Raw genomic sequence first — 23,736 nt, forward strand, 5'->3', positions numbered from 1 at the left:
GTTCTGTTCGACACAATAAACTTCAATTATAATACTAAGAAACCACCAAGGAAGCTTAAAAACTCGACTGTTCTGGCATAAAATGTATACAGATCCTCCATTCTGCTTGACCTAACAGCCGAACAGGACAAAAAAAAAACCCCAAAAAAAACAAACCAAAAAAACTATCTTTCGGCTCTGCGTGGCGTGTAGGCAAAATGTTTTCACAACACACACACAGTTTCCATGTGTCTGTTACAGGCACTCTATACCGGTACTAACCTGAAAAGTTACATATAAAACGAAGCTATTACAGTTCTTTTTGGCAAGATCTTTGTACTCTGGATTATTTTGTTAATTTGTAATCTTTAAAATTTCAGAAAATGAATAACACCGATCTTTTTCCACCCGATCTTGATTAGCTGAAAACCACGTGATTGACCCAGATTTTCGGATCAGGACATCCCTAGTAGCAACAATTGGACAATAGCACTTACTAATAACCTGCTGACCAATGTACATGTCAAGCTCTGCTGACTATTTACAGGTTTGAACAGGGCAAGGATAGTGCACTTTGTGGAGGTTTCATCAGTGGTCCCCCACACTTTAACGGAAACAACACCAAACTGGATACCAAATATCGCTCAAATGAATCCATCGTGGGCGCTCACATCAACATCCACACTCCATATCACTATATGAGTGGTGGGGTCGGTGGGAGGTGGGGAATCACAGGACTCCAAAGACAGCTGCAGCTTATAAGGAATGTGAGGGGCCTCACGCCAAGAGAGCAAGCAGGGAAACCATACCATATATGGAAACAGGCGCAATCTAAATTTTATCAATGAGCGGAGCGAGCATGAGAGTGGCTTAACATGCAAAGCTTGGTCTCCCATCCTTGAAGGAGTATGTACGTGTTGGTGAGGGCCTTGGAAAAACAGCACACAGGAGAACAGGCCTGCGAGTGTCCATCGTCCATCGGGAAAACTTAAGCCGTCTAAACATTGGAGACAATCTGGGTTTCAGCACGTGACTGCATCAAGGTGCGGACAGCAAAGAGAGCCTGCTGAATAAGAAGCGCTTGACTTCAAACTCAAAGAACTATGCGATTACGTAGAGGGAAATAAATAATGATTGCAATTGCATGATACAAAATAAGACAAGTTAACCAAAAGGAGATACGATTTTTTTCACAATGTAAATTTAAAACAGTTCCCGAATCCCAGGTGTCTTAATAACATGTCTGTCGCATGCTTTTGTCAAAATACCCCAAGGATCAAGAACTACATATCCGTACAGCATATTTCTTGCCATGGAGTAATTGGCTTGTTTTAGGGGTGGGACTGTCTTGTGCAGTCACACAGCCCTCATCACGTCAATATACTGTTGAACCAATGGTGAGCCTGGCTTTTGTTATACTGAGCTAGTGGATCTCGCCGGTGGATTCATGTCGGCTGGCTCCTTACCTCTACTGGCGGAAGTAGAGCTCGAGTGTGTGGAAAACAAGCAAGCACCAAAGACAATGAAATAATTTTTGCTGCTGCCGCACGACCACATCAAACACAAATCCCCCACCACGCACATGAGCCCCCCACTGTCAACAACTTAATGGAGCAAATGAGTGGGTGTACTTTATTAGAAGCTAACGCTGCTATCTAACGCTAATCGGTGAACCCCAGAAAACAGGCTAACGTAATCATACACGCCCACACCCCAAACACACGAAAAGCAAGCAACCAGAAATTAAATTGTTTTATCACTTGTGAAGGCAGCAAATCATCACCGAAACACACAAAACATTCAGTTATTGTAACGGTGCTGCGCATGACATTGTCAAACACAAATACCCCTCATTCCCATATCGACAACTTAGCTGATATTATAACATTGTTATCAGAAGCTAATACAGGTAACATTTTAAATGTACACTAATCTATATGCTAACGCTGCACTCTGCTTACCTTTTGGCTTTGACAATGATAGTGCTTCGGCCGCCGCATCAAAGTGGTTCTTTTGCTCTGGAACTTTTTAGCCAGCCAAGCTTCCATTGGTTAAGAAACTGTGTGGGGGTGGCTATTAGGTTAATTATAACAGTAAGGCAGACGTGAAGAAGGGCTCACTCACAGTAGGATTTTAAAGAATAGAACGATAACGAAAGATTTGCTTGGCTGTTTTGTTTTCTACTTGACGTGTGGGCATTGGACAGGCACACAGAGACCCAACTACTTTTCCACAAACAAAACTAAATTTTCCACAATATGTCCCCTTTAAAGGATATACAGTACTTTACTTGTTTTCAGCTCTTCATTTTAAGTTTGAAACAGACAAGATCCTTTTTACCCTTTTGATGGGTTTTAATGCTTTAAATAATTTTAGCTTCCGTCTCACCCCTCACCCTCTCTGGAAAACCCCTTTTTGTGATTGTGTGATTTCGGTAGTGAGCCAAGGGTCAGCGTTTGTGCACTTTGTCCCTGTACGTCATAGATGCAGCATCCCTGGAGTAGACTGTGGACAAAAAACAGCTAGGATGATCAAAACTACAAATAAACAAAAATTATTGGAATAAGTTTGGATGAGTTGTGTAAGCCGTTTCCTTCTGCTAACTTAAAACAATTACATCTTAAGAACGATGATGGGAAAGGTCTCCTGGGATAGTTGCTATGGATGGATGCAATTATGGTAACACAGCCTAAATGTTAGTCTTGCTCCAAACCAAAGCAGACAAAGCCCAAATGAAGAGCTTTTCAAGATGCTGCAGCTCAAACAAGAATCAACACACACTACTCTATGTTAATACATCACTCTGATCCATTGAGAGCCTTAGAGCCTGTTTACACCAGGCAGTACAGTTTGACTACATTTGGTACCGTACATACTTTTCTTTGCATTTATATTGTCCAAAGTTGTGAAGAATACCAAAATAACTTATCTGTATTGTCATCAATAGAAGTCATACACTTCCTAAAGGGTGGCTCTAGACATCTGACGTTTGTTGACTGGTTGACAAAGGACTATTATTGTCAGTGGAATGCGAAGAACACAAAAAAACAAAGAAAACACAAACCTTTTAACAAATGTTACTTTTCCACTGCACAGTACCCGCTCAGCTCTACCAGACAGCATTGAACTAGTTCTCTGTATGTGACTTTTGGGTATGGTACTAAAGACAAAAAAAATGTACCACTCCAGAAGAGTGGAGACTGGCGTATGATACTGCAGTGCCCAGGGAACACCAACAGGTTAAGCAGATGTTAGCCTGTGTGTTTATTTTTTTCATTTCTAGCCATGTGTGCTCAATGATGATGATGAGGGATCTGCTCCACCACCGAGTGACCAGTAACAGTAACCCCACCTGACCAGGTACAACAAATATTACCTAGTAGTACAACCCCAATTACAATGAAGTTGGGATGTTTTGTTAAACATAAATAAAAACAGAATACAATGATTTGCAAATCATGTTTGACCTATATTTAATTGAATACGCTACAAAGAGATATTAAAGATATTTATTGTTCAAACTGATAAATTTTATTGTTTTCAGCAAATAATCATTAACTTAGAATTTTATGGCTGCAACACGTTCCAAAAAAGCTGGGACAGGGTCATGTTTACCACTGTGTTACATCACCTTTTCTTTTAACAATATTCAATAAACGTTTGGGAACTGAGGATACTAATTGTTGAAGCTTTGTAGGTGGAATTCTTTCCCATTCTTGCTTGATGTACAGCTTCAGCTGTTCAACAGTCCGGGCTCTCCGTTGTCGTATTTTACGACTTCATAATGCGCCACACTTTTTCAATCGGAGACAGGTCTGGACTGCAGGCAGGCCAGTCTAGTACCCACACTCTTACTACGAAGCCACGCTGTTGTAGCACGTGCACAATGTGGTTTGGCATTGTCTTGCTGAAATAAGCATGGGCGTCAATGAAAAAGACGTTGCTTGGATGGCAGCATATGTTTCTCCAAAACCTGTATGTACCTTTCAGCATTAATGGTGTCTTCACAGATGTGTAAATTACCCATGCCATTGGCACTAACAAAGCCCCATACCATCACAGATGCTGGCTTTTGAACTTTGTATCCATAACAGCGTCCGTATGGTTCTTTTCCTCTTTGGCCCGGAGGACACAACGTCCACAATTTCCAAAAACAATTTGAAATGTGGACTCATTGGACCACAGAAAACTTTTCATCGGTCCATCTTAGATGAGCTCGGGCCCAGAGAAGCCAGCGGCGATTCTGGGTGTTGTTGATAAATGGCTTTTGGTTTGCATAGTAGAGTTTCAGGTTGAACTTACGGATGAAGCGCCGAACTGTATTTACTGACATTGGTTTTCTGAAATTTTCCTGAGCCCTTGTGGTGATATCCTATACACACATTGATGTCGGTTTTTGATGCAGTCCCGCCAATGTATTGCAGCCATAAAATGTTAATGATTATTTGCTAAAAACAATAAAGTTTATCAGTTTGAACATTAAATATCTTGTCTTTGTAGTGTAGTCAATTAAATATATGTTGAACATGATTTGCAAATCATTGTATTCTGTTTTTATTTTTGTTTAACACAATGTCTCAACTTCATTGGAATTGGGGTTGTACATTAGAGGCGTGTCGAGCATTAAATAAGCTAAATAATTGCCCTCAGCAGCCAGTGGAGTAATTTATTATTTTATTTTTTTAACCTGTCTTGTTCAGCTGCATGATTGCTTTGCAGAATGGTGGATGGATCTGTATGCCTTTTGTGCTGGAACAGTTTTGGTGTGCAACAAGAGAGTTTGAAATACTACATCCATCCATCCATTTTCTTTACCGCTTATCCTCACTAGGGTCGCAGGCTGCTGGAGCCTATCCTAGCTATCTTCGGGCGGGAGGCGGGGTATACCCTGAACTGGTCACCAACCAATCGCAGGGCACATAGAAACAAACAACCATTCGCACCTACGGGCAATTTAGAGTCTTCAATTAACCTACAAGTTATGTTTTTGGGATGTGGGAGGAAACCAAAGTACCCGGAGAAAACCCACCCAGGGACGGGGAGAACATGCAAACTCCACACAGGCGGGGCCGGGATTTGAACCCCGGTCCCCAGAACTGTGAGGCAGATGTGCTAACCAGTCGCCGTCACCGTGCCGACTGAAATACTACCTCTGCTTCTTTTAAAATGTTTTAATTATTCTGATGTTTCTTGAAAATGCAGCCGGACAAAAAAGGTTTTTAGGGGACAGACAGAGGGACAGAGTGGACAAGGGAAATAGGGGTGCGAACTACAGCAGAACAGTCTAAATATTTGAGCACAAGTAACATTACAACAGTCAAATCGTGTTCTTATTTGGGGGGCGGGGGGGGGCTGGTGATGACATGCAATAACTAACCGAGAACAAGATGAGAGAGGACAGAAAAGGGCAGGACAGGATGTGGGAAATGAGCAAGGCAGTGCTACTGACAAGTGATCCGGTGGGATTCTTTTTAGTGACTCAACACCTGTAAGTACATATGTTATAACCTGTGTTGTTGTTTGTGGTCCCAGCACTAACAATTAAAGGCGATAGCGTGTCTATCGAACCTATTCGTGAATTAACACCATATCACATGCATGTTAGTCAACTGGTGTACGGAGTTGCTGAGCTAGTTGCTTACTAAATCATATTTGGGCACTTGGACTTCTTGTGTAAATCCAGCATATGTGTCAGATAAGTCACTAATTACTGAACGCTAGAGGAAAAGATGACAATAAAAGTCTACTGAAGGCACCATTGAAATCATTTAACAAATCATGACGTCCATTATTATTAATCCAAATAACTTTTTTTAAGTGAGGACAAAGTTTTGGAGACACTTAACTGCTTTTAGCAGCTCTGTTTCTCATCCAAACCCAAAGTAGATAAACATGGAGGCGCTTCATATAGCAGGGTACGTGCTTCTCACCCTAACACAAACCAGATCTGCTGTGATTTATCTTGAGCGGTATTACGAGGCTTTCCTGGAGCAGAGGTCAGCAGGGTTCACAGCAACCTTATCGGTCTCATCTCCAGTCAAGGGCATTTTTTAATTCATTAATTTAAACAACAGCCAAGACTTTCAAAGTGTGTTTACCACAGAACCGATTATTTCCCATTGGGACTTATGGAATTAATTTCTGTGTTTGTCGAACGTTTTTGCAGAAAGATTTCCCACCATACTAAGCTTTTTTTTTTTTAAAAAAAAACAACAACAACAAACGTTTCACTGATTGCAAAGCACAGCGTGAATGTACATCACGCCACCAAAGAGTTGAAACGGTGAACTCTAAACTGGCTTTATAGGAAAATGACAAAGTAGTAGAAAAAACAATGGCGGACATTGAACATGCTTTTTTTCTTGGCTTAGATGAAGACAAGCTTTGTTGGAAAAGATTTTCTTATTACTATTGTTGCAGGGAATTGATTAGTCTGGTTCTCTCACTCAACAGAGTGGAATCTCAAAAGTCTAAAGTAGAATTCTGAGTTCTGTTAACATTTTCAGGAAGAATTTCCCTCCAAAGTTGCAAAAAAGCATGGAGTTCCCGACCTCCAGTACCGGACTGCTGCATGTCTCACAAGACCTCAATCTCCTGAAACTTTAGTAAGCATCTATAATATCAACTCCATGAGTGTGTTTTTCTTGTCGGTATTGCTGAACTGCTGAGCATAAACTGACAATTATAGTATAAGAATGGCATGAATAGGAGGTTGGTCCCGACATACAAAGTTTCGGGGTTACAATTGGCACAAGATGGCATGCTCAGTTAGAGTTACCAGTACTGCTGTTATTTTACATTTATGGCCAAAAATGTTTTTCATACAAATATTACATTCCAACTCGCGTACAAATTATGGTTATGTCACCGCAGTAGGAACATATATGCATACATCGAGGACCCCCTGTATACCGGAATAGGAGCTGTGTTTAGTCCTAATGTAAAGCAGTCGCTTTACATTAGGACTAAACATGCGAAAAGCAGTAATCTCCCTCTGCATAGTTACCTTTTATCGTACTATTAACAGCAGTTAACTTTTTATACGTGTATGAAATGCCAAGTGTCAAATAAAATGTCAACTATTATTAAAAACACGGCTTGTACAGTCAAAGATTATGATAAGTTTAAACCTGAGAACGGATTAAATGCATTTCCCAAATTTCTTACATCCTAAGCGAAAAATTATTTGAAAAAATTGGAGGTTGATCAGCTTCCTTGAACAGAACAGATTGTGTTTGACCTTGGAGGTTCCAGTGTATTTCAGTGTGTCTAGATCCACCCTTTAGCTACAGATAACTTAATTTAGTACCCTACACGTGGAAAAAAAGCAAAATTAAACTAAACCAAACTCTACTACTTGGTGGAAACAGAGCTTTAATGACTCACCTTAGTGTCGCCCATGCTCTCCGACTCAGACACCTGGTAGGTGAGGTCCGTCTCCTCGAAGCCCGTTGCACTCATGCGCTGGTCTGTGGAGGGGTCCGAACGTGGCGGCGAGTCCGGTGAGTTGAGGCATGTTTGGATCAGCGCTTTGCCTGTTTCACTGGTGATCATGGGCTGGAGTTTACGGGTGGCAAATGTGTAGACGTGACCCGTTTCACTGGCCACGAGCAGCAGAACTTGGGTTCCTGTCAGGGTGGAGAGCTCGTACGCCTGGTGAGAAAAGACCGGTACACGTCAACACTTCATTCACATAGCGACTCAATGAGAGCTGCATAACTTCAGTGCATATTCAAAGAGTAACAATATCAATGTCTCCTTAGGTGTGGTCACAAAGAAGGTCATCATTAACAACTGGATTTTTGTAAAGACACCAATTTAGACAGAACGGATCAGCAAAGCAATGGAAATTATTAAGTTGGAGATGGTTGCCATTCGACTGGAAAATAATGACATCAGTTATGCTGAAACCTGGGCACCACTGGAGAAGTACTTCATGTCTCTATAATAATTATCTGTTTGTTTTCTTGACATAAGCGAGAGATTTTTGTCTTATTTCAATGACAGAGCTTTTTCTTCTATTATCTTGTTTTTATTTTTCTGTGGGTGTTTTAAAGGATGTCGCCTACCTGTACTATAGGATGAATATACTGTAAATGGAAACATAGGCGCCAAGATCGCGCCTACCAGTGTAAGATCGCCTCGGTAACGCGCTCTCTAGTATTGTTTTTGTGTTTTTCCTCCGTCTTTGGAGACCTTACACGACTCATTTACACAAGGGGAGACCTGCTAACCATCAAGGAGGCTACTCCGGACTTTCTGTGACCAACTTTCGCAAATCCGCTCAGTTTTTTCCCCCCCGAGTTACTCACCGGAGCGGCGTCCGCGGTTTTCGGCACATGGAGACGGAAGCGGCGCCACAGAGGGAAACGAGCCGGCATTCAGGTGAAACTCCGCAAGAGAGGACACAGATTGCCGTTCCCGTCGATCCACCTCGCGAATGTACGCTCCCTACCCAACAAAATGGACGAGCTTCATCTTCTGTTAAAGGCCAGTAAAGACTTCGGACGTTCCGCGGCTATGTGCTTCACGGAGACCTGGCTTTGCGACACTGTACCCGATGGGGCCGTTATGCTTCCCCGTTTCCACATTCATCGAGCGGACCGCGACATGGAATCATCGGGGAAAACAAAGGGCGGCGGGATATGCCTCTATATCAACGAAAAATGGTGTACGGACGTCACGGTGCTTAGCACACACAGCAGCCCGCATTTGGAGTCGCTATTTTTAAACTATAAACCATTCTACTCGCCACGTGAGTTCGCATCATTCATCCTGACTGCAGCCTACATCCCGCCTCAAGCTAACACGAACGCCGCACTGCTAACGCTCGCCGAACAAGTCAACGAAATTGAAAAAAAACACCCGGACTCACCCCTCATTATTCTCGGGGACTTTAACAAAGCTAAACTCAACCACGAACTCCCTAAATACAAGCAGCCCATCGACTGTCCTACCAGGGAAAATAATACTTTAGACCACTGCTACACTACGGTAAAAAACGCATACCGTGCTATTCCTCGTGCAGCCCTGGGATCGTCTGATCACTGCTTAATTCACTTAATACCGACGTACAGGCAAGAACTTAAATGCGCGAAGCCTACAGTGAAAACAGTGAAAAAGTGGACAAATGAAGCCAAGATGGAACTTCAAAGCTGTTTAGACTGCACAGACTGGAGTGTCTTTGAAAATTCAGCTGGCAGCCTGGATGAATATACGGACACTGTCACATCCTCTATCAGTTTCTGTGAAGAGGTTTGTGTACCAACAAAATCTTTTTGCACATTCAACAACAACAAGCCGTGGTTCACTGCTAAACTTAAGCAGCTTCGCCAAGCTAAGGAGGACGCATATCAGAGCGGGGACAGGGCCCTGTATAATCGAGCTAGAAACCAGCTGACTAAAGAAATTAACATTGCAAAAAGAAACTATGCAGCAAAGTTGGAAAAACAGTTTAGCGCAAACGACTCTAAATCAGTCTGGCATGCATTCCAATCGCTGACTAATTACAAGCGACGATCCCCCCAAGCTGAGAACAATAGCACACTAGCCAACGACTTGAATACCTTCTACTGCAGATTTGAAAAGGACACTTTCACACCACACACCCACCCGGCCGCACCCGCGACCAGAATCACACCTCTGACTTCTGCGTTAACCATTCATGAACAGGATGGGAGACGCATCTTCAAACAACAAAAGATTAACAAAGCGGCAGGCCCGGACCATGTGTCCCCATCCTGGCTCAAAGTCTGCACGGACCAGCTCGCTCCAATCTTAACTCAGATCTTCAATAGATCTCTGGAACTGTGCGAAGTTCCATCCTGTTTCAAACGCTCCACCATCATTCCAGTCCCCAAGAAACCTGCAATCTCGGGTCTGAATGACTACAGGCCTGTCGCTTTGACATCTGTGGTCATGAAGTCCTTTGAATGTCTCGTGCTGGACCACCTCAAGAGTGTCACAGGTCCCCTGCTGGACCCCCTGCAGTTTGCCTACCAAGCAAACAGGTCTGCGGATGATGCAGTCAACATGGGACTGCACTTCATCCTAGAACACCTCGACAGTCCAAGGACCTACGCGAGGATCCTGTTCGTGGACTTCAGCTCAGCGTTCAACACCATCATCCCTGAACTCCTTTCATCCAAGCTTCTCCAGCTCAGCGTCTCACCTGCCATCTGCCAGTGGATTTACAGCTTTCTGACGGGCAGGACACAGCAGGTCAGGCTGGGGGAGGCCACCTCATGCACACGCAGCATCAGCACTGGGGCGCCCCAAGGTTGTGTCCTCTCTCCGCTGCTCTTCTCTCTCTACACGAACGACTGCACCTCAGCGAACCCGACTGTCAAACTCCTGAAGTTTGCAGATGACACCACTGTCATCGGCCTCATCAAGGACGGTGACGAGTCTGCATACCGACAGGAAGTGGAGCGGCTGGAGCTGTGGTGTGGCCGACACAACCTGGAGCTGAACACACTCAAGACTGTAGAGATGATCGTGGACTTCAGGAGGCATCCTTCGCCACAGCTGCCCCTCACATTGTCCAGCCGCCTTGTGTCAACCGTCGAGACCTTCAAGTTCCTGGGAATTACAATCTCTCAGGAACTGAAGTGGGAGACTAACATCAACTCCGTCCTCAAAAAGGCCCAGCAGAGGATGTACTTCCTGCGGCTTCTGAGAAAGCACGGCCTGCCACCGGAGCTGCTGAGACAGTTCTACACAGCGGTCGTCGAATCAGTCCTGTGTTCTTCCATCACAGTCTGGTTTGGTGCTGCTACAAAAAAGAACAAACTCCGACTGCAACGGACAATCAAAACTGCTGAAAGGATTGTCGGTACCCCCATACCCACCATTGAGGACTTGCACGATGCCAGAACTAAGACAAGGGCGAGCAAAATCCTCTCGGACCCTCCGCACCCCGGTCACCAGCTCTTCCAGCTCCTTCCCTCAGGTAGGCGCTACCGATCCATGCAAACTAGAACTAGTAGACATTCCAACAGCTTCTTCCCTCTTGCGATCAACTTCTTAAACACCTAACCTATAATTCCATAACAACAAGCTGGCAATTTTTTTGACTTGAGTTCGTTGTCACATTTCTGTGGGGCCAATTATGTATTACTCGTGCACTCACTGTAGTTGTCTCGCCATGCTGCACTATTTGCATATACTGGCCACTCATGCCAGAGTAGCATCTGCTCCATTGCACACTGTTTGAGGAGTATCTGTAACATTTGCACAACCAACATTGTCCCAGATTATCGCACTACTCGTCACTTTAAACCGCATACACTCCTTGAAGTCTCAACGCCCCTTGCACAATGGTCATTGCACCGGTCTATTGCAATATTAGTCATTTGAACTGCTCTAAGTGCTAGAGGACTCTGCATCTTTTTGCACAATTGTTTTTTGTCAAGGTCTCTGTCTCCAAAGTGTTCTGTAAATTGTGTCTGTTGTACTAGAGCGGCTCCAACTACCGGAGACAAATTCCTTGTCTGTTTTGGACATACTTGGCAAATAAAGATGATTCTGATTCTGAAATATGGATGACTATTTTGAGAGGTTCATTCGGTACAGGTTTTTTGGATTTATGGAATGCTCCAAGCAAGGGGTTTGAAGATGGGTGACTTGTAGGGTTGGGGATCGTTAGAATTTTTGAGGGATTCCGCTCCAGATTCTGGTTCCTCATTTCGATTCCGGTTCCAAACGATTCTCGATTCAGATTCTTTTTGGGGGCTGGGTCAAAAAAGTTTGCATGGTTTAAATAAAGAGCGTCCAAATTATGAACATCCATTTGCTTAGCAGTCTGCAGCATGGACTAAAATGAACAATTGACTCGGGGTTCTTTATAACCAGTATCAATGTCAAACCTATGTGTGCAATGTGTGGAACGTCATCATTAATTAATGTTTCAGCTAAAAGTTAAATATAGCATTGTTAAAATAGTTATTTGGGACTGTTTTATCACATCAAATGGTTTATATGTGCAAGTTTTAACTTGAGTTCCTGTTTTAAGCTTGTAGCCTTTTATTTTGAAGGGTACGCACCGGAACTCAGCATTTTGGCACGAAAAATAACATCACATGACACCGGTGAATTTTGAAAACAAAAGTAATGGAACCAAATGCTATAAAATGTTTATTCCTTTACCTACGCACAGACGAGGCACTAGATTAGTGTTTGTGATACTGTGAGACGTTTATGTGAATTTTGTCCCAATTCATTGTGATGTAAAGTTGTTAGTTTGACCTTTGGTGAAGTTTTAGCTCAATGTTAAGCTTTTTTTTTTTTCTTCTGTCATCGGCTCTCACGTTGGTTTGAACACTAAAATAAATGCTAAAAACCATCAGTGCAAAAGTGCAACCAACCGTTTACCTTGTTAGCTGCCTCAATGTTGGCATAGACGTATTTTATTGTTTCACTCACTCAATTGACTGAGAGTTAAGTTCACTGAAGCTTTGCGTGGTGTAGCGTGAGGCTCAGAGCGGGAGGGAATACGTCAGACTTCTACACATCGTGAAAGCCTCCTTTACATAATATAATCTTATTCTTAATCTTATTATTTTTGTTCTGCTTTAATCTGTTGAGTCAACAATATATTTTTGTTCATTTGGAAAGAAAAATAAAACAGTGACTGGCTTCTTTGAAGTTGAGGAGGGGATGTAGTAGACCCCCTAAAGGTGAACATCTGGAACAAACAACCTAGTCAAGAAGACATTGCTGAACTAAAAATAGCCTTGTAGTCAAGTGTGACGTGTCGTGCAAATGAAGCCAAAATAACATAAGATAAGGCATCCAGAATAGAGCGTGTGATACTGTTAAGAGACTGATTGCAGCAGGCCGCACAGGAAGAGGGAGTGACAGTGGGCCAGCCCGAGGGCAGGATGTGATTGGCTGGAAACCACGAGGCCGCCAGCACACTCTGCATTATTGTAATATACTGTATAATGCAGCATGCAGACGCTCAGCCTTCCAAGCACACAACAAAAACACACGCACACACGATGAAACACGACAAGGCTGCACTCAGAGTGAACTTGTGAAGAAGCCTTTATATCTAAATGAATCATCACTTATGTGGAGGATGTTCGTGATGCTGCCAAGGCACTGAGCAGTTGCCATCACCTTGGTGCCAGAGCTGCAGTTAGCTGATAGAACCTAAATTGTTTTATTATGCCGTAATGGAAGCATACACTTGAGCATGGTACTTTTTTTTTTTTTTTTTTTTTTTTTTTTTTACTATAATGATAGCAGTGCTGTTGGCTCAATGTTCACCACCACGTGGGCGCATAAAAAATAAATCCAACGGAGTGAAGGAACTATAAAGAAGAGTAGAAAATGCAGAAGGTGTTGCTAGCAGCTCTAATTAACTATGCAAGTGGCAAGGGAGCAGTGTCAAACAGCGCCTAACAGCTGGCCAACATCCAGGACAGAAAAAGAACACAACAGTAGTTGTTTGTAGGACACTTGGTCTAATGACCAACTTAGAGCATATCATCAACATCCCATTATAGCCAGAGTTGATATTTCATATTCCTGTCGATGCAGAGAGATATCAATTACATTTTAAAAACTGAGGAACGGGTTAATGGGCACATTTACAGTACAGTGGAACCTCTTGGGTCAAACACAATCAACACAACTTAAAAAAAGTCTAAAATAACAGACTATAAATTAGATGTTCGCTCTAACAGATTGGACACGCTGTTTCGTGACACGTTGCATATGATTTACTAAACTTGTGATCTTTTACTAAGATTCAAAATAGCAGGAGCTAAATTTCATGCTCACTAACTCTACAGATTGTGTGAACTGTTGATTGCAGGTGCAAAAGAGGTGGAGACCGCTGCATTTAAAGTGAGGGTATAAACGAAATCTAATGCTTCGATAATATTGGGGAAGCCGGCAGCAGTTGCATTAAAAACATCTTTGTTTGAGTAAACTTGTCCCAAACGTTGCGTTAAAAACATGGGACTCCCACACCAGAAAAACTGCTCTGGGAGAGGCCAGCACCAATTCATACAGTGTGAATGTATGACTTGAAACCAGATCAAATGACCCAGACTCAAGGAAATGTAGAGTTCAAAGGAGTTTTGTCAGAGGTGATATGGCATGACTCCTTCTTGTGACTGACTCCGAGTCAGCCGTTAGATCATTCAGCTGCTCCAAAATTGCAATTGCACAGAAGACATTTCAGAATAATTTTTTATTCTGTTTGTTTTCAGGTTTCAAAACTATTTACACGAGTGGAGAAGGTCTCCCTGTCTCCTCTCATTTTGCCTGCACTACGCTCGCACCGTATTTTGTGCCGGTTGGTACCTGCGTTTCAGGGGTGGTATTTGGAGACACAAAATTAACCATCGCAATTCTTCTCTGGTTTGATAAATTACATTGCATATCCTAAATTCATCTATTTGCATATTACAGTACCTCTCTCAGGGTGTACAAAATGAACTACACAGCAATTTTGGACATTTGGTAGATGCAATCATGGTTGCACCCGGTTAGTAGATCAGATTCCACATCTATTTGTGTGAGCAATCAAGTTTGCGCCCGTTGATAGACATGCAAACATTTAGTAAATAAGGTCCGATATGTTCAGGAAAACCTGGCCAAGCTCAAATGGGTCTGGATCTCTTCATTGGAAATTAACGTTAATAACAAGTGACGGCGCACATAATGACATTGAAGTATTGGGACACTGCTGAAGTTTTACTCTTTTGCACACAAGGCTGCTTATTTCATGTAACTTCCATTGTATAGTGCTCGTCTTTCTTTTTCTCATCACAGCCCTTGAAGAGAGTGGCCCTTGTTGAGGAATTGGCATCCCAAATATGCCACTGAAAGCCAAAGAAAAAGCTAAAAATGTTTTAAATAGTTGACGCTCACTGAAAAAAAGTATAAACGCAGTACTTTTGTTTTTGCTCCCATTTTTCATGAGTTGAACTCGAATATGGAATAACCTTTATATATACAGACACACACACACACACACACACAAAGGCCTATTTCTCTCAAAACATTTGCACAACTCTGTGTAAGAGAGCACTTAACCTTTACCAAGATTATCCACCACCTCACAGGTGTGGTATATCAAGATGCTGATACTTGGGAAAATACGGGTCCCAGTGGGACAACAGTTGAGAACCACTGCTTGAAGCAAAGGATATTTGAACATAAACGGTGCGTCAACACGTGTAGACACACAATGTGACAATACTCACAGGCATATTTTCTTTGTCCTCTGCGATCAATATTACTGCATTTACCAGAGGCGCGAAGTAACGAAGTACTTGTGCTTTGTTACTGTAGTTAAGTAGATTTTTCAGGTATCTATACTTTGAGTAATTATTTATGTGGTGACTTTTTACTTTTACTCTTTGCTTTTTAAACACAAATAACTGTACTTTCTATTCCTTACATGTTAAATGGGAGCTCGTTATTTTTTTAAAACTTAGCGACGATGCAAAATAAAAAAGCAGAATGCCGAAAAACCCAGAAGCCGGAAGTAAAACCAAAACCAAAAATAACAAGGATGCCTGCACATTGTGCTGCATACGTTTGCACACACACATCATATAATCACAACAAGTGAACTCCGAACTGGGAAGAGGTAAGAATATTGTTGAGCCCCCCCAAAGTCCTCTTATGCTTTGGGTGAAGCACATTAGTTTTTTTAGAAAGCTACCTTGTTGTAGTCTAGCTCGCTGGTAGTGAATTATGTCACATTTGAGCCTTAAAATATTTCCAACAAATGAATTTGACCACTACTAAAACAAAAGCGTAAAAATCCCAAACTGAAAATAACCATAAGTTGCTCATTTTCTACTAGTTTAGTCAGCCCCTCACCCCCCACCCGTCTCCATTTGGCAGTGAACAAATAAACGTGTTTGAAAAAAAAAAACTCTTTTTTTAATTTCATCGATAGGACTGGACAATTAATTGAAATTTAATTGTGATTTCGCTTCTAACAATCATAAAAAGGAAGAAAAAATGAAAAATGATTGGTGTGCAGCAGTGCGGGTTGTGTATGCAAGTTCCTACATTGTAAACGCACCCTAGGTTGCTTGTAACAAGTATGTGACACATGTTCTTCTGTCTACCCTGAACGTGCTTTAACCTTATTAACCTAATTGACACCCCAGTTGGAGTTTACTTTAAAACTAAACACACAACACAAAGAATTGCTCAGATTGAATATTTAAATACAAGAAACACAATGTTTTGGAAATCGCCAGCTTATGCTGTCATCTATCCAGTCATCCATTTTCTTCTGCTTATCCGAGGTAGGGTGGCCGGGGCAGTAGCTTTAGCAGGGAAGCCCGACTTCCCTCTCCCCAGCCACTTCCTCCAGCTCTTCCGAGGGGATTCCAAGGCGTTCCCAGGCAAGCCGAGAGACTTAGTCTCTCCGGCGTGTCGTGGGTCATCCCCGGGTCTCCCCCTTGTGGGACGTGTCCGGAACACCTCACCAGGGAGGCGTCCTAAACAGATGCCCGAGCCACCTCATCTGGCTCCTCTCAATGCAGAGGAGCAGAGACTCTATTCTGAGCCCCTCCCGAAGACTGAGCTTCTCACCCTGACTAATACCTAGACAAAGCACAGCTCCAAAAACACCTATGACGAACAAAATAAATTGACATAGGTTTCCTTTGCCCGGACACGGGTCATCGGGGCCCCCCTTTGGAGCCAGGCCTGGAGGTGGAGCTCGAAGGGGAGCACTTGGTGGCCGAGCCTGGACCCATGGGGCCCGACCGGGCACAGCCTGGAAGGGTAATGTGGGTCCCCCTTCCCGTGGGCTCACCACCTGTGGGAGGGGCCATAGGGGTCGGGTACAGTATGAGCTGGGTAGTGGCCGAAGGCTTATGCTGTCAGTCAATGGAAAACCCTATTGCCGGGCTAGCTAGCATTAGCATAAGATAACGGGAGGGATTTACCTTCAAATAATGAATATTTACACAAAAACGCCCTAGTAACACATACAGAAAGAAAACATAATACCCACAGGCATATATTCTTCCTAATCTGTGAAAAACGAGTTTAATAAAGTTTTTTTTTTGGAGACTTTCTTCTTCTACTCTTTTTTTGTAGCTTCCTATAATATCCAGCTCCTTGCATGCATTGCAACACACTGCTCCCAAGAGGCCAAGGCGCATACAGCAGAAACAGTAGATACAGTCATGGCTTTGTATAAACAGACACAAAACGCTTTTTCCCCCCTGACTGTCTGACATGAAATCAGCCTAAAATGTTCCTGTTTTAGGTTAATTAGGATTACCAACGTTTTATTGAGAGGATATTTTTCAAGCAAATATATATAATAGACAATACAGTCACCCCAGGCGTGTCAATGTTTTTAGCCATAGCTGTATTTATTTTTATTTACTGTTTATTATATCTATTTTTTTTTAAATATATATATATATTATTATTTTACTTGTTACTCATTTCTTTTCTGGTTGTTCTATAAAGTTATATTTAAAGTTGAGTATAGGAAGTTAAATAAATACTAAGTTTCAAAATCAATGAATAATCATATTTATTAATTCTAATTTCAATATCAATCAAAATAATTGTGATCATTACTTTCTCCCATAATCGCCCAGCCCTATGTTGTACTGTATATAACTATTTTAATAATACAAATAAATGCTCATCTTTTCCTTTTAGCCTACCTGTTTTTATTTTGTTTGTTTTATCCATTGTTGCCCCCAGAGAAAGCATGCCAATCATCAGGAGCGATATACAAATCTCACTATATGCATTTTATTAGTGGCTTGAAAAATGTTAGTTTACTTTTTACTTAAGCACATGTATAAGGACTTTTGTACTTTTAGTTAAGGGAGTGGCTTCACTTTTACCAGAGTTGTTTTTTTTAAGTATAAGCTAGATACTAGTAGCTAGTGAGATACGAGAGCTACGAACGAATGAGTGGCAATTCTGATTTACTCGTGAGTCCGCTTGCAAAAACAAATTCTGAGTCATAATTTACGCATTCATATGAAAACAAATCAAAGCACACATTTTATTCTTATAAGAGCTTCAATGCTTTGTTTACTTCCGCTACCATTTTGACTTACTGCGCAGTTGTACCCAATAACGTGGATCACGGAGCCATCCCCTCCCCCCGAAACGATAATGACCGCGGAACGAGGCATCCGCAGCACATGAATTGGATAAAGTTATCCAGGAGTCATTCAAAACATCGTGGCAGATTTTTGATGAGAACTAGCCAGCTACCGCTAGCTAGCAGCTAAGATAACTAGCGAGCTTAGTAAGAAAAAGAAGAATCATCTTTTTTGTCATGAACATGCAGGCACGCACACAAAATTTGCTCTCTGCATTTTACCCATCACAGTGAACACACACACTTGTTGGTGGAGCACACTGGAGCAGGGGGCAGCTTAAGCGCCCGGGGAGCAGTTTGGGGTATTGGTGTCTTGCTCAGGGACACCACAGGAGTGAGTCCGGGAGATGTTGGTGGATGGTCCTGGTCGGGTTCTTGAACCTAGGTCCCCACGATGGCAGGCGATGATCTTAACCATTGGGCCAAGGCTGAAGCAGATCTTGCCAGCCAGCGTGGATTTACGCATTTTACGGCACAGAGACTGGACCAGACTACAGCTATGATGCGGCGAGGGATCCTGGTTAAAGTAAGACATTTTAAACTAAAAAGAAGCGATTTGACAAAAGCTTTTTCCAGAGGGACAAGCCAAGACGTCCCAGCCAAAATGGATCAGCTGTCTTCCCTGGTGTTGTGACTAAATTTGCAACCCCCCAAAAAACTGCGACCAGGACTTAACCAGGGGTCTATAGATAGCTTTCAAATAATCAAAATGTTATTCTTCTTTGGTTGGACAAAGACATGTCTATTTCGTAACAGTACAAGGAGTAATGATTTGATTGTGATTGGCTAGTCATTCGTTACAATCAATGCAAATAGCGACTCTCCGCTCTACTGATTACACAATGTGATTTTTGCACACATGTGCCTTAGGCTCCCCAGAAAAAAAGGCTACTCTAAAATGTGCAGTTTTACACGGTCGTATCCAGAGCATCCCAAACATGCTTAATAAGTGACATGTCCAGTGAATATGCTGGCCATGCAAGAAATGGGATGTTTTCAGCTTCCAGCAATTGGGTACAGATCTTTGAAACACAGGGTCATCCATGCATTATCATGCTGCAACATGCAATGATGGTCTTGGTGAATGGCACAACAATGGGCCTCAGAAACTTGTCACCGTATCATTCTGCATTCAAAATGCCATCAATAACATTCACCTTTGTTGGTTGTCCATAACATGCACCTGCCCGTACCAAAACACCACTGCCATCACGGGCCACTCGATCCGCAGCGTTGACATCAGCAAAGCGCTAGCCCAAACAATGCCTTACACGCCGTCTGCCATCTGCCCTGTACAGTAAAAACCGGGATTCATCCGTGAAACCCAAAATCCAAAGTGCCAGATGCATTTGTCCACTCAAATCGGTTATGATGACGAACTGCAGTCAGGTTGAGAGCACGATGATAAGGATGTCGAGCATACATTCCAGCTTCCCTAAAACAGTTTTCTGTCTTTGTGCAGAAATTATTTGGTTATGCAAAGCGATTGTTGCAGCTGCTGTCCGAGTGAATGGTCTCAGATTATCTTGGAGGTGAAGATGCTGGATGTGGAAGTACTGGGCTGGTGTGGTTACATGTGGTCTGTGGGTGTGATGCTGGTTGGATGTATGTACTGCCAAACTCTCTTAAACGCCTTAACGACAGTTTATGGTGAAAAACATTAGCTCTGGTGGAAGCTCCTGCAGTTAGCATGCAAATTGTACGCGCTCTCAAAAACATGCGACATATGTGGCATTGTGCTGTGTGATAATGCACATTTTAGAGTAGCCATTTATTGTTGGAAGCCTAACCCACACCTGTGGAAAAAAAATAAATCACATTGTCTAGTCAACATCTTGATATGCAGCACCTGGGAGATGCATGGATTATCGCAGGAAAGGATAAATACTCACACAGATTAAGACAGATTTGTGAACAATATTTGAGAGAACTAAGCCTTTTGTGAACATAAGTGTTTTATATTTGTGTTGCCAGCAAATCGCAGGGCACATATAAACAAACAATCAGTTGCACTCACATTCACATCTACGGGCAATTTAGAGTTGTCAATTAACCTACCATGCATGTTTTTGGGACGTGGGAGGAAGCCGGAGTGCCCGGAGAAAACCCACGCAGGCACGGGGAGAACATGCAAACTCCACACAGGCGGGGCCGGGGATTGGACCCCGGTCCTCAGGACTGTGAGGCAGACGCTCTAACCAGTCCCACACCGTGCCGCCAAAAAGTCGAACACAAAGCTAAAGAAAAGGCATCCTTTTGATGGTCACTGAGCTGACTTCAACAGATACATGCAAACAACTCATGCTTGAAGGCAGTCCTTTGTCTATTGCAGTAGATGTTGCAAAAGAAAAACAAAGAAAAAAACTAAACATGAACTCTGAATGAATCCTTAAGGTTTTGCTGAGCTGAGGTCTTGAAGACACAGAGTTCTAAAATAATCATTACCACTTAAACCAGTTGAATGCTCTGCTATTTGTGCAGGGAGATATTTGGGTGTAGAAATGTCAGCTACTTGTTGGCTCTGCAAATGAAGACACACCACTGCGATTGAGAAAAGGGGAACTCAGTTGCTATCGCTGATGAAGCAACCTGCTACTTGATACCGAGTAAGAAGTCCTGTGTACTTAATCCTAATCTATCGGGGGGGGGGGGGGGGGGAATGCCTCAACACATCCTTCACAAAGAGACTAAGCCTCTTGATCCTTAAAAAAAAAAAAAAAAAAAAAGAGACATCTTTACCATGCACCTATTTATCTCGTTTTATCTTTCTCATCCACACAACACAGTGTATCAAATGATATTCATGTTACCAAGAGCCTACATAAAGAAACCTCAGTTACCACGACAACAATCTGAGATAAATAGAAGAAGAAGGGGGTGAAAAAAACAAGTGAAATGCAGCAGGCTACACTGTGCATGTGCATGCTGGAAAATAACAGCGTCAAGATGATTTTTTGTAATACCTCCACTTGACACAGTGCTGATGACTAGTAGAACTTCTATGTTGTTTAGTGTCGTGGACTACACAATGACATACCAACACACAGAGCCCATAATGGCGTGCACAAGAAGCCCCACACACGTCTGCTGTCGGGCTGTCCTCTGGTGTTTGTGTGTGTGTGTGTGTGTGCGTGTGCGTGTGTCTCTGGGGTTAAAGGCCTGCTGCCGCTTTGCCCGCCACAAGGCCACCGCCTGTGAGTGGCGCGCTGCTTCGGAGGCACTCGGAACAGTCTGTGCATTGAGGGCTGTCCTGGCAACTGCTCACTGCATTAAGTGCTCCGATGCATTGTGTTTCTATCACATGAAGTCAAATAAGTACATCAAAGAGTCAAATTCGATTAAGTTAACTGTAAGTTCTAAACCATCGTGTGTGTGAAGCGACTGTATGTGAATGTGTGTGATTGGTGGGGGTTGTCATGGTCATAAATAGAACTGTCATTTGCTCTATTTGGAAATCCATTCCTTGTCATGCACTCACTCACATAATATTCCGAATACATTTCCTCATGATCACTACCTGGGTTTAAATGTTAATTGCTTCAATTGCTAGTTTAGGGCAGCACAGTGGTTAGCAGGTCTTTCTCACAATTCTGAGGTTTGGGATTTGAACCTCAGCGCCTGCATGTTCTCTCCGTGCTTGCGTGGGTTTTCTTCGGGTACACCGGCTTCCTCCCACGACAAAAAACATGCATGTTATGTTCAGTGAGCACTTTAAATTGCGTGAAGGTGAAGTGTGAATGGTTGTTCATCTTTGTGTGCCCTGTGATTGACAGGCAACAAGTCGGTGTACATCGCCTCTCGCCCAAAGTCAGTTGGGATAGGCTCCAGTTAACCAGTTACCCTAATGAGTCCAAGTGTATAGAACATGGACAGATGGACAATTACTTGTTGTACCACGAGTGTGAATTCCACTCGTGTGCAGATGCATGAACGAATCCAAATATTAGGTACACCTGCTCACCTTACAATGGCAATCTGCTCACTTTTGTTAAGAATTGGATCATCATGACAGGTCTTATCTAAAGTAGTCGCCAACATTTTAGTCGACAAAAACTCAGTATGATGAAATGCAGCTCTACACTAGTGCAAAGTACATCCAATACAGTAAACTGAGCTGTATTGTCTCTTACTGTGCATGTTTAGTACAGCTGTTACTGCAGCATGCAATGTTGTGACTTACCTTCTTCATAATGCCAGTCTTCCTCTTGCTGAAAGTGGTGTAGCGTCTCAACTTGTTGTCAATAAATTCCATCTTGATCTTGACGCGACCACGTGTCTTCTTCCCCGGCTTGGCCCCAGCGACCCCCCCGGGAACCAGGCCGTACCCTCCGGGAGCTCCTCCGACCTCCTGGCCCGTGACAGCAGCTTCTATTTCGGTTCTCTCCCGCTTCACCCCTCGCCTGCTGTCCCCGAGCGAAGCCACCGGGTCGTCGTCATCCCCCGAGTCCGAGTCGTTGTCCGAGCCGCTGCCTAGAGGCACACTCTCCCTGTCCGGGTCGAACCTGGCTGCGTGAGGCAGCACGATCCCCGCGTTGAGACCCACCATACTGCCCTGGAGGGCGGCCTGAAGCGGGCTCACCCCGGTCCCGTTGCCGGACCTCACGCCTCGGGGACCCCCTGGACCGTTCGCCCCCAGCATCCCGAGCCGCCCCGCTGCCCCGCTCACGCTCTCGCCAAGCCCGACAGAAGCTTGCCCTGTTCGGATCAAGACAGGACGATTCCCGCTACCGACAGAAGCCGAACCGAGCCCGACGGTACCTCTAGCTGAAGCTGACGCGTTTCCGTGAGGTGCCGACCCAACCTGGCTCGGTAACATTCTACTTCGCGGCGCGACTGTGTGTGACGCCAGCCCACAAAGCTGGACCTCGTAAACGACTGACAAAACGCATGCACGGCCGGGTCACAGAATGTAAACAAAGCGGCTCAGTTGGCGCTTCGACGGGGTCGAGCAAAGAAGGGAAACAAACTTTGGCAAGTGATGCTGACCACTGGACCTTCTCCGGCCTCCTCAGTTCGTTTCGCCCTCCTCTAATGTCCAAAACTCTCAGCACTTTCTCAAAAAGGAAAAGGCGGAAAGCGCCCGCCATGTTGCTCCGCCATAGCACGTAGTCCGGGTTGTGAACGGAAAACAATGCAAGCAGTATCCAGCTCGCGACCACGTAATACGCCCTTGTCCAGCAATAGTACCACGGGCACCGTTTCGTGTTTAGGAATGGCTGAAAAAAGTCAATATTTCCGGTCAGCCTTTACACCGGCGGAGTAATATGACAGCACGGGAACTACTTTCCTCCTTATAAAGAGATAGTGTTGCCTTATTTGGTGTTGTCGCTCCTTATTTGGTGAGTTACAGCGGTGCCTCCCGATTGGTTGAGGATTATCAGAGGCGTGCGGCTATTGGTCGTAAGGGCGCTCATTAGCATAAATACCAACACGGTTGCGCTAACGTCAACGTCACCCTGGCTGAGGCACCAAAATAACGAAACATTCAGGTTTTGTAGCTTCCTCAACACTGAGCCTCTCAGTTGAAATAATATTGATTCGTCAAAATGTAGTTTTGCTCATTCAGTGAATATATTTAGGTATTACGTGTGTAGAATTGATAGGAAATTTGTCAAAGCGGATATTTTAACAACAAT

At 43.4% G+C, this 23,736-nt stretch overlaps 1 protein-coding gene across 6 annotated transcripts in view; it reads right to left on the reverse strand.

Annotated features, from left to right (window-relative positions):
* The window catches only part of srfb (serum response factor b), a 52,577-nt gene extending 29,211 nt beyond the window's left edge, over positions 1-23,366 (reverse strand). For 2 of the 6 annotated variants that reach the window (XM_061790930.1, XM_061790929.1), the window contains exons 1-2: positions 22,281-23,364; positions 7,366-7,632 (exon numbers count right to left, since the gene is read on the reverse strand). In XM_061790930.1, the coding sequence (XP_061646914.1) occupies positions 7,366-7,632; positions 22,281-22,916 (903 nt within the window). In that variant the 5' untranslated portion in view covers positions 22,917-23,364. Of the gene's footprint in view, positions 1-7,365; positions 7,633-22,280 lie in introns of all 6 variants that reach the window. The other 4 variants (XM_061790931.1, XM_061790932.1, XM_061790934.1 and 1 more) reach the window with 4 other exon arrangements.
* Between the last annotated feature and the right edge of the window lie 370 nt (positions 23,367-23,736).

Source organism: Phyllopteryx taeniolatus, chromosome 11 (assembly GCF_024500385.1).
Source record: "Phyllopteryx taeniolatus isolate TA_2022b chromosome 11, UOR_Ptae_1.2, whole genome shotgun sequence".
In the NCBI taxonomy this organism is placed as follows: Eukaryota; Metazoa; Chordata; class Actinopteri; order Syngnathiformes; family Syngnathidae; genus Phyllopteryx; species Phyllopteryx taeniolatus.